This window comes from Xenia sp. Carnegie-2017, unplaced genomic scaffold (assembly GCF_021976095.1).
Source record: "Xenia sp. Carnegie-2017 unplaced genomic scaffold, XeniaSp_v1 HiC_scaffold_23, whole genome shotgun sequence".
In the NCBI taxonomy this organism is placed as follows: Eukaryota; Metazoa; Cnidaria; class Anthozoa; order Malacalcyonacea; family Xeniidae; genus Xenia; species Xenia sp. Carnegie-2017.
Window position 1 is genome coordinate 12258836 of NW_025813486.1, and position 15328 is coordinate 12274163.

The window sequence follows — 15328 nt, forward strand, 5'->3', positions numbered from 1 at the left end:
TTTAATCAAATAATACTGTAGAAGGGCAAAGTTTCACTAGTGCTGAGCATACTCTTATCATTCGGATATTAAGGGGGACAGTTTCACCATTCTTACAAGTAAGGTAATCAGCTGGCAGAGTTCGTTGAAGGAATCGATATTTCTGTAGAAGCCTATAACTCTTTCTACATGAATTCTTACTCTAGCAATTTTACGTGTTTGTTCCACAGCTACAGGATCTAGCTGGTCCTTTGCTTTTGTGAATGCCGGAATATTCGATATTGCCTGTTGCAGACATACAGATTCGTGAATGGTAAAATCCATATTTCCAAGAACCATATGACCTGGCAAAAGTTTACTTAAAAGGCCACAGTTCCCAGTTAAATATTTGTAACAAGTTCTTCTTCCCCAAGCTTCACTTACAAAAGTAATACTTACGTTTTGAGTTTTTATTACCGCAGTTCGAAACTAGGCAAAAACGTGGCATTTTGTGCTAATCTGCAAAAAATTCAATTACGAATACACTCTACTATTATAGTTAAGCACTCATTTAGTCCTCCAAGATTTAGTTGGGTAAATTCTGGTTACGTCACAGCAGCATGCGCTTAAACACACCATTGGTTTGACAGCTTAACATGCAGATAGAGTTGTTGACTATTATCACGAAAGTTTTATTCTCTGCATTATAACATATTAAGAACGGATTTTCACAATCATAAGTATGATGCTGGAAAATTTAGACAAAATAATAATCAATTGCAATCTCAATCTCAAACCTTTTGCAGAGCTTATATCGACCCATGACAACGTCATAAGGAGGTGGGCGAAATTTTGTAACTGAAATCGCATTTTTCTGCCGTGTTTTCTTCAACACATTCTTTTTGTGACTTCTCACAGAGTAATGATGCTTTAACTGATCCATAGACGTGAACTTTTCATCACAAAAACCACAGAATAAATTATCCAAGTTTTTTAGACTTGACATGCTTACACGGGACGAGGAGTATGTCTTTGTGGTGTTTCTGCGCTCTGTAGTTGTAAAAATCAAAGTTGAATGAATTAGTACTAATGTAGAAGTTATGTTTTCAATAACCCACAGTTTGTTGTAGGCAAAAATAACTACAGCAGACAACTGATTGATTAAATTTTACTCCTTAGAAATGTATATAACCAATGTTATTGTCCTCAGGGCCGTTAAATAAACTGATGAGTCTGACTCAGACAGGGCAGGATTAACCATATGGCAGAAGGGGCGCCCGCCTACGTGCCCGCGCTTTTGGTGGCCGCGCTTTACTCAGTTCTAATTTTTTAGGCGCATTGTTGGATGCACAAAAAGCCCTAATAATCCGTAGTCTGTACATGAAGAAACAGAATTTTGTTGCCCCCACTCTGGCACTAAATTCTTTTTTACATATTTCTGTAGATTTTTATACGCTGAATGCGAATGCACTTGTTACTGGCACAAACCAGCAGTTTTTTTTTTGTATTTTGCAATCGAAAATCCGGAACTCTGTAGAAATCTAAATCCGCCATTTTGCCTTAAGAAAGCTTCATGTTATAATATTCATATGTACTAGTTCCAGTTTTTTTACCATGGTTATTACGCATTTTCTTTGTTTAGCATGAGAGTTTATTTGTTTGTTTCTAGTCAATAAAACAAAAACTTGCACTTTTAGCATTTCGCCTATATTTTATAACATGTAGTAGTAGTAAACATAGGAGAAAGTGCTTCCCTAACATAAATTCCGACTTGACCAATGAACTTGAACCTTTTTTCAACAGTCAAATGTTTCCAGGCAAAGAAGTCTTAAGTACTCCCTTTAAATAAACTTTGATCAAAAATCACGTTTCACGACAAAAACTAGCATTCGTCCTGAAAAAATCGTAGCTAGTTTCTTGATCGCCTTCAGAAAAAGTGAAATCAGAAAACGGGTCATTAGTTTCCTGAAGATCATGTTCTTTTAGCTGACAATTATGACAGCCTGTGCAACACACAAACCAGTGCACGGAAGACCAGATTTTAAGCAACTGTAGTGATTTGTCTTACAGCCTGTTAGACATTTACATTTGATGTGTTTAAGAATGCCTGCTAGCGAAATGATATTAGACAACATTATGGATGGTACAAATACATTTGGTGATCCACAACGTTTAAAGGATACTCTTGGAATAATAATACAATTGCTTTTGTTATGACCAGACGGTCTGCAACGGGAACGTAAGTTATAATGATCGCTTGGATTAAAAGACGATCTTACTAGTGTAGGTATTGTTCGAACGAACTCAAGCGATTGTGTGATAGACAAACAACTCTCTAATGTACTATCTTCTTTTTCTTTAAAAATGTCTTTCACTATAAATTGATCGTGTTGGTGTTGTTGGCTGTCCCCTTTTTTACATAGCACAGGTATTCTCTCCAAGACTTTTGTTGTTCCTCTCTGAATTCTTTCGTCAGACTGAATTCCGTTGGTAATTTCTGTTGATAGGAATAACGATGCTGAAGATGCCAAGAAGTCAACTGACGATTCTGAAAAGGAACTTGTTGATGGAAGTATTGGTGATAAGGGCGTCGTTGGAACGACTGACGATGCCAAAAATGGGTTTGTTTATGGCCTGGTGCGGTCGAATGTACTTGCTTCATTACTCTATCAGTACGTGTGATTTTTAAGTCTTTATCTACTTCAGAATTAAAGTTGCTCTGATGTTTTCGTTGATGCTCGGTATTCTTAGAGACAAGTTCGTTGCTAGGAATTTCATTTCTTTGCGCCTGCTGGTTTTGAGTGTCAATCGTTTCGCTGACTTTACAGCTTTGATAATTATTCCGCTGCTTGCATTGATATACATGTAATTGGGACTCAAGTTGATTTAAGCACTTATTACTAGGGAAATCTTTCTGATATTTGTTTTGTTGCTTTCGTCGATACTCAATAAGCTGTTTATCAATTTGAACTTGAGTCGTTCTTCCACTCTTGCAGCCTTGACCTGCTGCAGGGGATTTTACTGAGTCCTGCACGCCTACGCTTGTCTCGAGATTAGCAGGTTTTGCATTACAAATTAAGGGCACATTGTTTTGCGATATAGTCGTTTCGTCATTTAAAGGAATTTTTGGTGTAGTAGTTGGCGTGGCATGTGACAAAACAAGCACTTCACTTTCTATCTTTGTTAAGCGTGACTTTAAATTCAAATTTTCTGTTGTCAATTTGCATATATCTTGCTTGTTTCTAAGTACGAGTTGCTTTTGTTCTGAAATTTTTGCCACCATTTTAAACACCGTTAATTCAATTTGATTTTTAAACTCATCAAACTTGTCCTCTAAGGATATTTCAGTGTCTCCGGCTCGACATGGAGTTGGGCCGATAAGAGATTCCGTTAAATCGTCTTTATTTTTTTGTGAGGAAAGTTTTTGAAAGGAACTATCAATAAAGTCCTGTAACTCCTCGATTGTCGACTGGTCAAAAGCCGATACAGGCAAATTTTGCGTTTCAGATTTAGCAAATTCGCCCCGTGTTTCACAGCTTTCACGTATAGTTTGCTCAGCAGATTCATGCTTATTTTCAATATCGGTGTTAATCTTATCTTGTACTTCAGACAAGTTAGCGCTTGACGACTCCAAGACGCTTATCAACAAATTCTTAAATGATTCTCCGTCCTTTCCATTAAAAGATATTGTACTTAGCTTGCCCGGGTATTTCTTTCATTAATTTAATCGCATGTATATCTGTTATATCTCGTATGATACGGCTTATTTCGAGCAAGTCCATTTGAACTTCTACCGCCGCCATATTGTACGTATTGCAACTATGTGTTGTTGTTTTACAGTCTGTACGTATTGCAACTATGTATGTGTTGTTTTACAGTCTCAGTTGGAAGCAAAATAATATTATGTGTTGTTTTACAGTCTCAGTTGGAAGAAAATGGATATAATGAGTTTACCTTAAAAGAATTGATAAATAAACTAAAGAAAATATGCCAGAGATATAATAAAGAAAAAGATAGGTCACGGCAAAAAGGAACAGGTGTCTTAAAAAGTGGAAGTTTTTTAAATAGATTGATGCTTTTCCAACTGTGCGACACAACGTCAATCCGTTAAAAATCATCGACAGTATGGCAGAAGGTGATGAACAAGATGTGTATGAATTTTATTAGAGGATAGCAGTTTCAACCGTGGTATACATGAAGTCATCTTTTTCAAAATAAAAATATTTTTAATGTTACAGCAAAATCTGATTTGCGCAATTCCTGCGTTTTGCGACCACCTGTCATTAACAACCTCTTCTTCTGGCACCGATAAGATCTATTTGAAAAGTACCTGTAATGAGCAACCACCTGTAACGCATTTTTATGCCCTAATGATTTAATCAATTACTTTCACTTAAAGGACTGATCACTCTCGTAAAAACTATCATATTTGCTCGTATTTTATGGCATTTTATGTGCTTCAATAATCAACACTATTATTTTCTTGTTTTCAAACAAAAACTTAAAGCCTAAACCTGTTCACGTTTTTGTAATCATTGAAAACGCAATAGAGCATATAAAATTTGATGAGCAGGCAAATACAAAACAACCGAAAGTCATGAATTTTTCACCATTTTAGTGCTTGAAATAACAATATCTTATCTTAAATCTTTGATTTAATGTGTTTTGCAAGAATGAATTGCTGTGAATACGACGTAGACATGATAAAAAAATAATTCAAGTTAATGGAATCATTGCAAAACTTTTTGCATTGACATGCATTTTACAAAACTCAGATTTCAGTCTTACTTTATTAACTTACACTAAAATTGCTGTCAAACATAGTTTATTGTATTTGTAGTTGATGACATGATCAATAAGTATGGCAAAGGTGAACCTCATCTTCAAGAGTGTTCTACCTGTGATTACGAAGAAGAATTAAAAAGGGGAGGGATACATGTAACTGAAAATGGGGCGGTTATTGTGTACGCTAATAACGACCAGTTTTCCCCCCAAATTGCTCTTCAGAAAACGAGAAGCAACAGCCAGAAAATATTTCTGGTAAGTCTTACTGGTGTAATGCACCATTTTACCCCATATTCTGTTTTTGCCATGTTTAACTCTACACTATTGTACAATACTTGATTCATACGAGATATAGTTTGTAAAATAAATCTTCTGTCACCTTACTTCCCCCCATAATGTTTGTAATAAATGATGTTTAACAAATGAAATTTTTGTTGCTAAGAAAGGCTTTGATGATAACGGTGAAAAAGTCAATTGCTCAGTTATGAATTTCCAAAGAGAAGTTAATCCAGTCACAAACACGAGAAAAAGTCAAAAAAAACATCGACAGAAGAAAAAAAGTCAAATCGCAAAACGGACCCAAGTTTGCCCCGTAAAAAAAGAAAAAGCAATGTAGAGAAAATCTTAGGGGTTATATTTGCAAAATTTGAACAGTCATCGATGATCAAATCTGATGATCGGCAGCTAAATTTGAAAGGTATTGAACAAATCATTTGTGTAGACATGTTGGCACCTTTCTGTGACTTGAGTTGAAAACTGCGAAATTGCTAGAAAATGGTTTTGCTAAACTTAATATGGTACGGGAAAAACGAAATATTACAAAATGATGATCGCATATGAAATATTCTCGCGTATTTAAATTTTACGAAATTTTTGTTAAATTCAGTGTAAATTGTCTTTAGGTATCAGAAGTTTGAACAGTATCGCATTGATAGACAAAATAAATTTCGATTAGAGCAAATTCAGCTTTACAATGGGAGAAGAAGAGAGGAACGGGCGCATGAGCTAAGTATGAGGCTAATGATGTTATCATCACCAGCTCGACAGCTTTCTGCTTCTATAAATGGTTACCAACAACATAATTATCATATTAAGTACAGTGTTGATCAATTTTTTTACAACTATACCGACTTCACAGCAGCGTCTAAAGTGATTCAAACGCAGAAAAAACCTTTATGCAATTGTAAAACTTTTTTATCATTTAAACAGTTGATATTTCTACACTATGTTCGTTTTCTTTTGCCTGGCTTTCATGTTTTAGATATTTCAGTAACTGCTTTTAAACAAGATATGCCAGTCGTTTAACGGCACAATGAAATACAGGGTCTTTACAACTTACAAGGGTCTTTCAAATTTCATTTTTGGTCTTTATTTCAATATTAACCTCATTCAAATGATTTTGTTAACAACATTTTGTGGAATGGTGGAATTTATGTAACGTTATATTTCAAAAGAATATTGAAGAACTGTTTAAGAAAAATAGTTTGATAAAGCAGCACAAAAATCGTGAGCATCTTCTGCTTCGATTTCATTAATTGGCAGCACAACAAAAGCATCATAAAAAATTTCTACTGCTTCCCAGTCGGGCATGAATTCGTTCTTATGAAGTTTACATATATTATGTAAATGCATAACAATGGATAATAACGACCGAAGAAGCTACTTCCATAACTAGCCCTTTACTAAATCTTGCAATACGTCCTTTCCATCTCCAAAATGTGTTTTCCACAGTCATTCAAAACTTCTTCTGTCTTTCAGTAGCCACAATTTTGGGATACCCCTTTATCAACCACGACAAGTATGGTAAGCGGGGTCTTCTAGGAGAAACGGTGCTATTTCCACTCCGCTAATTTCCTTCACAATATCGGGAGGAAAAAGACGTTTCATATTTCCATTGGAGAAAAGTGTAGAATTAGAAAGAATTCGCGCATTATAAACGCTACCAGGCCATCCTATAACCACATCCCCGAACATATAATTACAGTCAGCGATTGCTTGCATCACAATAATATGAAAACCTCTACGATTCACGTACTCTATGTCGCTATTAGCTAGTGCTAATATTGGTACGTGCGTGCCATTTATTGCACAAGCACACATAGGAAAACCCCACTGCTCTTCATAACCTTGCAAAACTTGAAAGAGGTCGTCTCCCTTAAGAGACTTGATTGCGTTGGGAAAGTGTTTTATTATTGCACAGCTTACTTCTTTAATGCACTGACACATTAATGAACGCGAGACGCCAAAAAGATTAGCAACAGTTCGATACTCTGCAGTACACAATAAATAATACAACGCTGTGGCCAGGCGTCGTTTTACAGAAACTGGATTACGCATGGGAGTAATTCTACGATCTACTTCTTGCCGAACCCTGTTTAATATAAATTCAAACGTGCTTTTCGTCTCGCGAGAATTAGCGTATCGTAGTTCTTCGTTGTAATGTTTATCGACCATATTAAACCAAACTAGTCATGATGGATGCATCCACAACAACTTTTCTCGTGCTTAATGCAAATAGGCCAGTACTGGTTTGACCAAGGCAAATCGACACTTATTTCTTATACGAAACGATACTACCAAAGGATAGCAGCTTTTAAACCTTGTTTGAACGGTTTGCTGTCGAATTCGGAAGTGCATATACCAAGCTAAAGCTATCTTTACTTCATCAATATGTAAGTCCGCCATGTTTGAAGTTTTTAATAATCTGCCAATTTAATTTTTTTTTTATCACTTATTTTTCGGGGCTCGTAGTTTAAGTAGGCCGTTTTTATAAATCAACTTAAAAAATTAACGTGTACACAAAGCGGACTTGATAAAAGACAGTGGCCCGCGTGCCAAAATTTAGTCGTGCCGTACCCAAAACAGTTGTCGTGTAAACAGGGCTATAAATTGAAATGTCTAGTAAGCTTTAAAATATATTTACGATATAATATAGCAACTTACTATTGGTGGATAGGCCCAGTGTTACGCAAAATATATGACCAGGGAAATTTCTGACTTTTATTGCTTTGCTTGTTAATAAGAAACCCTCAAAACAAATTTTCCCAGTCAGAAAATTTCGCAAATACTTAAGCTGCAATAATGTAAAAAAACACTTGCAAAACTAAATAAAATTTTTTGTCAGGAAAAGTGCGGAATCTTTCACTGATGAATTCACTGAAAGATTCGGCAATGCGTGAAGAAAATACTTAGTTAAGAACAAAGCTATACTCATATAATAACATGTATGGTTGACTTTTTATATAGAAAAGTAGGAAATTATTCGCGCATGAGTATCCACCTAGCTATAGAGTTATAAGGATTTATAGATTTATATCCAAGTGTATGATTTAAATCATATTTTTTCAAATTTCATAGAACACTGAACTATTTTACTTTTAATAAAAGCGCATTTCTACTTTTCACAAGCAAAACAATCTTTAAAATCTGCCTGCATGGGGGCGGAATAAGACTTCTAAACGAACATTTTATAACAAAGTTTATAATATCAAGAATAGCTAATTAAGATTATCAGTGCTTTTAAAATTAACAATTATGAATAAGATTTCTGAGAAGATAATTATTTTTAGGCTTCGATATACTAGTATAAAATAAATTAGTTTTCCCTTACTTGTGGAAATTTGTGATTAGAACTCCCGTTGCGAGCGGTGGCATTAGAGAGTTTAAGTAACTACGTTTTATCCGACAACGGCGTCGTGAAACATCGCCGAAGACTGGGAAGAACATGGCGCTCCCGCGTATAAAAAAGTTAAGCAAAAAAGTTAAGCAAAGTTCGTAATAGAAAGCGACGGTTGAAGGTCAACTCTTTTTTATGTATTCGTTTAAAACAATACGAAACTTTTGTCTTGTGCTTTTTGAAGAAGGTTACATTACAGAATATGAATTGATCATGTTGTACAAAGCACATAAATGAAAGAGCCCAGATCTTCCATTCAAAAATTATGGGCCATTTTATACAGGCAATCTAAGTGAAGATGAGTGTAAATTAGAATTCAGAGCCAACAAACACGATTTGATTCTTCTCCAACAAAATCTTAGAATCCCTGAAATAGTTAAGTGTCCACAAAGGACAACATGTTCAGGACTGGAGGGGCTATGCATTCTTTTAAATCGTCTTGCTTATCGTTATCGATTTTCAGACATGATTGGCTGATTTGGGCGACCAGTTCATGAGTTGTGTATGATTGCAAATACCATCATTGATTTTATTTATAACTATCATAAACAAAAAATTACAAAATGGAACCATGATCTTTTAAGCCCAGAAAATCTACAGGTTTATGCCAATGTCATCCATGAAAAAGAAGCACCTTATGAAAATTGTTGGCTTTATTGATGGAATGGTCAGACCAATTTCACGGCAAAAATAATTAGCGAATTGTTTACAATGGCCGTAAAAGAGTTTGCTCTTTGAGGTTCCAGGGTGTGGCATTGCCAAATGGTTTGATTGCACAATTTTTTAATCCATTTGGTATGCTTATACTAATTAAATGAAAATATTATTGTACACACTATATTGTACGAGCAACAACAGTCTATAACTCAAACAAACAAATAGTTTTTATATTACAGAAGGAAAAAGCATGATGCTGGTGTGTTTGCTGACTCAAATTTCCTTCAAGACCTGGTACAGAATGCTTTTTCTGTGGATGGGAGAGCATTTTGCATATATGGGGATGTCGCTTATCCGCAGAGTATTTATTTACAAGCTCCTTTTTGGCATGGGGTAATCACAGACAGAATGAAAGAATTCAACAGGCAAATGAGTTTAGTTAGAGTGTCTGTGGAATGGTTATTTGGAGATGTTATCAACTCATTCCGGTTCATGGACTTGAAAAAAAAACTCAAAATAGGTCTTAGTAGTATTGGGAAGGCATATAGTGTCTGTGCATTGTCAAGAAATTCACTCACTTGCATGTCTGGAAATATAACATCCCGGTTTTTTCAGTTACTTCCTCCAACCTTGGAGAATTACTTTATGACTAATTAAGGCATGCCAAATGGACTCATTATTAAACACACAAAAACAATTAGCAAGTATTTACCATGTTATGTAAGTACTGACAAGTGTAAGTGAGAAAGTTATTATAGTTCTAATAACAAAACATTAAAAGTTTATAGTTTCACAGATTGCTAAAACACAACAGTTAAGAATTCTTTCCTTGAAAATGACAACACAATCTTACTTGGTTGTGAACCTCTGAATAATGTCAAGAAATGCTGTAGACAATTGTTGTTGTTGCTGGAGAAGTAGAGCTTGGCTCTCCATCATTTTTAGAATTTGTTGTTGCATCATTTTTAAGACTTCTGTTTGTTAAGTAGCTGCTTGGTTGCTCAATTGATTTTGTACTTCTTGTTAATTTTGCTTTACTTCTAGTTCTGCACGACGGATTTCAATTTCCTTGCTTGATCTTTCTCTTAAATATTCCACTAATTCACAACTTCCGCAGCGTACTTTCCTAAGCGTAACATCTGAGTTTTGCGCATCAGATCTTCGCTTGTTCGTTTCGCCTATTCGTTCCAAGGCTGTCCATTTGCATTTTCCTTTTGCTTTTGAACTGATGCTATCTCAAGGAAGCTGTCCTCTTTTTGGCACAACTCTTCAATCAAACTTTCTTCCTCCGACAGCTCTTCGACGTCAATGCCACTTGTTCCTTCTTCTTCGCGTATCTTCTGCTTGAACTTAGCTTTTGAAAGACTCCACCTGTCTCAAACACTTCTCTTATCTTTTAAAGTAAAAACTGGTGCTTCGGTTTTATTTAAGTTCTCGACAATAGAATCCCATAATAATCCCCGATTGGGGCTTCCCTTTTTGTGTTGAAACAGATCACTAACCATCATTTCTCTCATGAACAATAAATTGTGCTCATCTGTCCACTCCATTTTCTTTGAATTGTCAGCCATATTTATTTTAGAGGTTTAAGAGGCAACCTTCAAACAAGTATTTGCACGTCAGCGCGAAGGCCCGAAAGGCATAAACGAAATACATAAAACGCAGAACGGAGATAAAAACAACTTCCTCCTGCCATTGCCGTCCAGTAAAACGTTGTTTCTTAAGTCCTCTATTATTCTGCCAAAGAGGTGGGGATAGTTTGTTTAAAAATATTTAAGAGTTCTATTTAAATTATGTCGACACACGTTTTAATTCCTCAAAATAATTATTTGCGAGGTGAAGCCTGCTTTGCTAGTGCTACGCTTAATCCACTGACCTTCACTTTCACAATGGCTGTTTCGTCTCTCAGGAAAGGATATTGAAGATTTCTGTGAACACCCACCAATTACTTCAGTCCACTCATCTTTAGACGCTTCTAAAACTTTGTCATACTTCGCTATGTTCATTGAAGACGAAGTCCTTGAAGAGGAGGCGAAAACATTACCCTTAGAAAAAGCAGAACCTTTCGATACTTCATAATCACACGAGACGACGGAAAGACTTTCATCGGGGGCAAGTACACTAAAACGGTCAGTCGTTGACAAAGCTTGCGAACAATTTGAAGAATTCGATTCACTACGGCCGCGCAATCCATGCTTGGAATCCACCCTGCTCAAGGATTTTGATCTGCTTGCAATTTTTTTCTGTCTTTTACTTTCTACAAAAAAAAACAAGTTCTCCTAAATTCGTGGCTGTTGAAAAGTTTTTCACTGTTATTGCTCGTAGGAAAAATATTATTGCTTCATACGTCATTTGAAATGGGAACTCATAGGAGGCCTTAAACCTTGCCACTGATTTAGGATGGCAATAGATACTACGAATACGTAACTCAAGTGATATCGCTATCAATACTGCTGCCAATGAAGTGCCAGGCGAGAAAGAGAGTCTCAAAATAAATATTAGTGCCCAACAAATAATTTTGAAAATAGTCATAAACAATTTGGTTTTGTGAAATTTATTAAAGTAGTAAATGAAGATATGATCCTCGCACTTTGCTGGACAATTTAAGCTCAGGACAATTTAAGCTGAGGACTAATTCAAACTTATCGTCTCAGGAACCTGAAAAAATCAGGTGACTCAACGGGACTCGAACCCATGACCTCTGCGGTGCCGGTGCAGTGCTCTGACCAACTGAGCTATGAAGTCACACAGTGGTGAGCAGGTCAATATTGTTGGGCTCATGTTTTCTCGTGAAAGGAATGTCGTATGAATATTTTATGCAGTGCGGTGTTTGAAATTATATGAAGATATGATCTTCGCACTTTGTTAGACAATTTAATCGTCATATCTTCATTTCATTTCAAATTAAGATCATATCTTCATTTAATTTCAAACACCGCACTGCATAAAACATTTATTAAAGTAGTGACGTTTCGTCTTGACTCAAGACACCTTTAAACTAATAAGAAAGTTAACAAGAAACGTTCAGCAATACCACGTCTCTTGTGGTTCAAGATGGCAAATCGCCGTCTGTAAATTCTAGTGCCTATCAACAATGTCAAAGGAAACTGCTCCTCAAAGAAATAAACGACAAACACTCTAGAATACGCGTGCTATCTGCACAAGTAACAACGACCCATTCTCATTTGGCCTCATCCGTATCTACACTAGACATTACATATTTGAAGAATGTTTCAGATCGTGAGAAAACTATGTAAATAACTCTATATATATCTATAATTCTTCTTAACTTTCTTATTAGTTTGAAGATGTCTTGAGTCAAGACGAAACGTTTTAATAAATTTCATAAAACCAAATTGTTTATAACAATGTTCAAAAATTATTTGTCTGGCTCTATTACTTATTTTGATATCGCTATGATCACCCTGTCCGCTGGTGATTAAGGTGGTATCTTGACATTTGAAAAATTACCACGTATTGCAATTGTTAAAAAAAAGAATAAAAATTTATATTTAAAATCTTGGCATTTTTAATGAATCTTCTTAAAAACTCCGAAAGAGGACGCTCTCTAATCCAGGACGCATCACTTGTGTAATCTCTTTTTTAACGTTTGTAACTTACCTTGGTTACCTTGAGCATTTACAGGAGCCCTTGTAGCGATTGGTTTCTATTAAACATATAACTTACAATTGGAGAGAATCAAGCTAAAAATACGTAAAAAAAATTGGCTGGAATACAGCTGTTTCTTTGAAAACTAGAAACGGTTCAAATGTTGGGATTTTTTCTGTAAAGTCTGGGTTGAATCTAAATAAATATAAGTGGTTGTCCAAGACTATATGTATAAAATAAGAAATACCATTACAGTTTAAACTGGATTTAAAGAAGTCTAACAATTTCTACATTTTTTTTTGAGTTGCTAAAATGCGTATCCCAAGAATTAAAACAGCTGAAATGCAAATTTTGCGAAAAAAACGAGGAAGACAGAAGAACTGGAAATAAGAAGTATATCAATGGACACTATTTTAGTTTATGTTACAAAATACTTTTTAACTGTTCACAGTTTGACCAGTTATAAACATGAAATATTTTGCAAAAAACTCCAGGACAATGCATTCTTAGGATCCAGGAATTTGGGTAGGCTTATTTATTTATTTAATTATTTATTCATTTATTTATTTATTCATTTATTTATTTAGCTTTGCTATACAGCAGGAAAATTGCAACAGCTTGCATCTACTACAGCGACCCCTAAAAATGTTGTTCACATTTATTTAGAAACAACAAGACATTTTTGCACTCGCCAGATAACGACACGTGCTACAACACACACAGATAAAGTTCTAAATTCTAGAATCTTCTGCATCACAAGTATTTTTTTAAGCGTCTTTATAGAATTTCACATTTAAATTGGATAAAGGTTGGTTCTTTGATGGAGAGGTTGTAATTTGTTTTGTAGCTATGTATATGAGCTAATAAGAACTTATTAATTAACTTTTTAAGATCTGCCAGATTCAACAACAATCCAAAATCTTGTCATAAGTACTTTAAAAACAATACCATTTGATATACTTCTATCTTTACATTGTGACTTTTACAGTCAGAGAAATGGTTTTTGATGATTGATATAAAATGAACAGACCTGACAATTCTTGTTATAAAGTTATGCCAACGCTTTTTAAAAATATATACCTACCTCATTAAAAAGATTCGCTTTCTGTTTTCCATTTTTTTGCTGAGAATCCTGTTTTGCCATAACAACTTCAGACTCTGTTTTTTTTCTTGGCAAATCACCAACAGAACGTCCCCTACGTCTTCTTCTTCTTTTTTTTCTTTTTACCAATTCTTTATTTTCTTCTTCAAGTTTTCGTTCACGTGATTTCCTTTCTTTTTCTTTTCTTAACCTTTCTTTTTGTTCTTCCCGCTCTTTCTTTTTTTGCTCCTCGATCTGCTGCTGCTCCCTCTTTTTTTCTTCTTGCTCTTTAGAAGCTTTCTCGACTGCCAAGTCTAACTCCTAAAATGAGAAAAACTGTTAAAGTACGATACAAAATTGTCATAAAAATGTCAGTATAGTTAAAATAACAAACTTCATTTCCAGCTCAATCGAAAAGTATTATGTTTCCAATTTTGAAATCATTTACGTAGAAATTAATCACACTTGTTTCAGCACTTATGAACTTTTTCTAGTAAAATGCAGTAAAATTATTATGTAGGGAAATCTACTTGTTAAACAAAACCTTTTCCTTCAATAACAAAGTGATAGTGTACAAGTAAAACTCAAAAAATAGAACACTTTTCTTGAGCTTGAATGACTATCACTGTAATATCTTTTAATTTCATTCCAAATAATATTAACAAGTTATACTTAAACTTTTATCTTCATACTCCTGTTGTTTTTTGACTATCTCCCAATCTTAACTATAGTTCATATCAACATGACCAATTTATATCAATCACAACATTATAATAAACATCTAAATCCTTATTAATAAAGTATCAGTACACTACAGTCACCATGGCTCAATATTTTTTACACTTTGTATGTACAGCCTTATAGTGGCAACATATTTATAATTTATTATCATTATTCTCCTCGGCTACAAGTCATACGTTTTAAAAATAACCTGATATTTTTAAGCTACACACCTACGTAATGAGTTATAAAATGTTGACATTCATATCTCGAAAACAAACATCTCAAGTACCTTCTGCTTAAGATACAATTCTCTCTTGAGTTGTTTTGAGGTTTTAGTCACCTGTAAAAACAAACAATATACATGAGATAAAAAATTTATGCAAACACTCAGAGAAACAATTGGAAATCAACCATGAGACAAATAACTGGTTTCACAAAGCCTTATTGCACATTTCCACACCCTATTTTATAATAGGCTCTTTAAATTATTAGGCGAAATGGAATATATTTTCTTCACGAGATTGAAGCTTTGTAAAATATATAGTGTCGAATACTAGGACTTCTTACGTGCAAAATGTTTTGGCGGCACAAATCTTTATTGACTTGTACTTAATGTCAAAATGATAAATGTCAAACTGCTGCTTTTAATCCAAAACAAACAAAAAAATGCGTCTTCTTGTAGCACGAATCGTGGCAAGTGTATCACTACTTCTAAGTCACAAAGGTAAAATCCTAAACGTACCTTTGGAATCAATACAGTTTCTGGGGTGGTCTTTTTCGATATTTTTTTCTAAAATGAAATAAAAAAAATGCGCTTTCATACAAAGTAAACAAACTAA

At 34.7% G+C, this 15328-nt stretch overlaps 1 protein-coding gene across 2 annotated transcripts in view; it reads right to left on the reverse strand.

Moving 5' to 3' along the window:
- Positions 1 to 15328, reverse strand: part of LOC124447621 — an 81329-nt gene that overhangs the window by 31432 nt on the left and 34569 nt on the right. For both annotated transcript variants that reach the window (XM_046998583.1, XM_046998584.1), the window contains 6 exons: positions 15232 to 15279; positions 14779 to 14829; positions 13770 to 14087; positions 12698 to 12743; positions 10953 to 11333; positions 756 to 1008 (listed from right to left, as the gene is read on the reverse strand). In XM_046998583.1, coding sequence (XP_046854539.1) covers positions 756 to 1008; positions 10953 to 11333; positions 12698 to 12743; positions 13770 to 14087; positions 14779 to 14829; positions 15232 to 15279 — 1097 coding nt within the window. The remainder of the gene's footprint in view (positions 1 to 755; positions 1009 to 10952; positions 11334 to 12697; positions 12744 to 13769; positions 14088 to 14778; positions 14830 to 15231; positions 15280 to 15328) is intronic.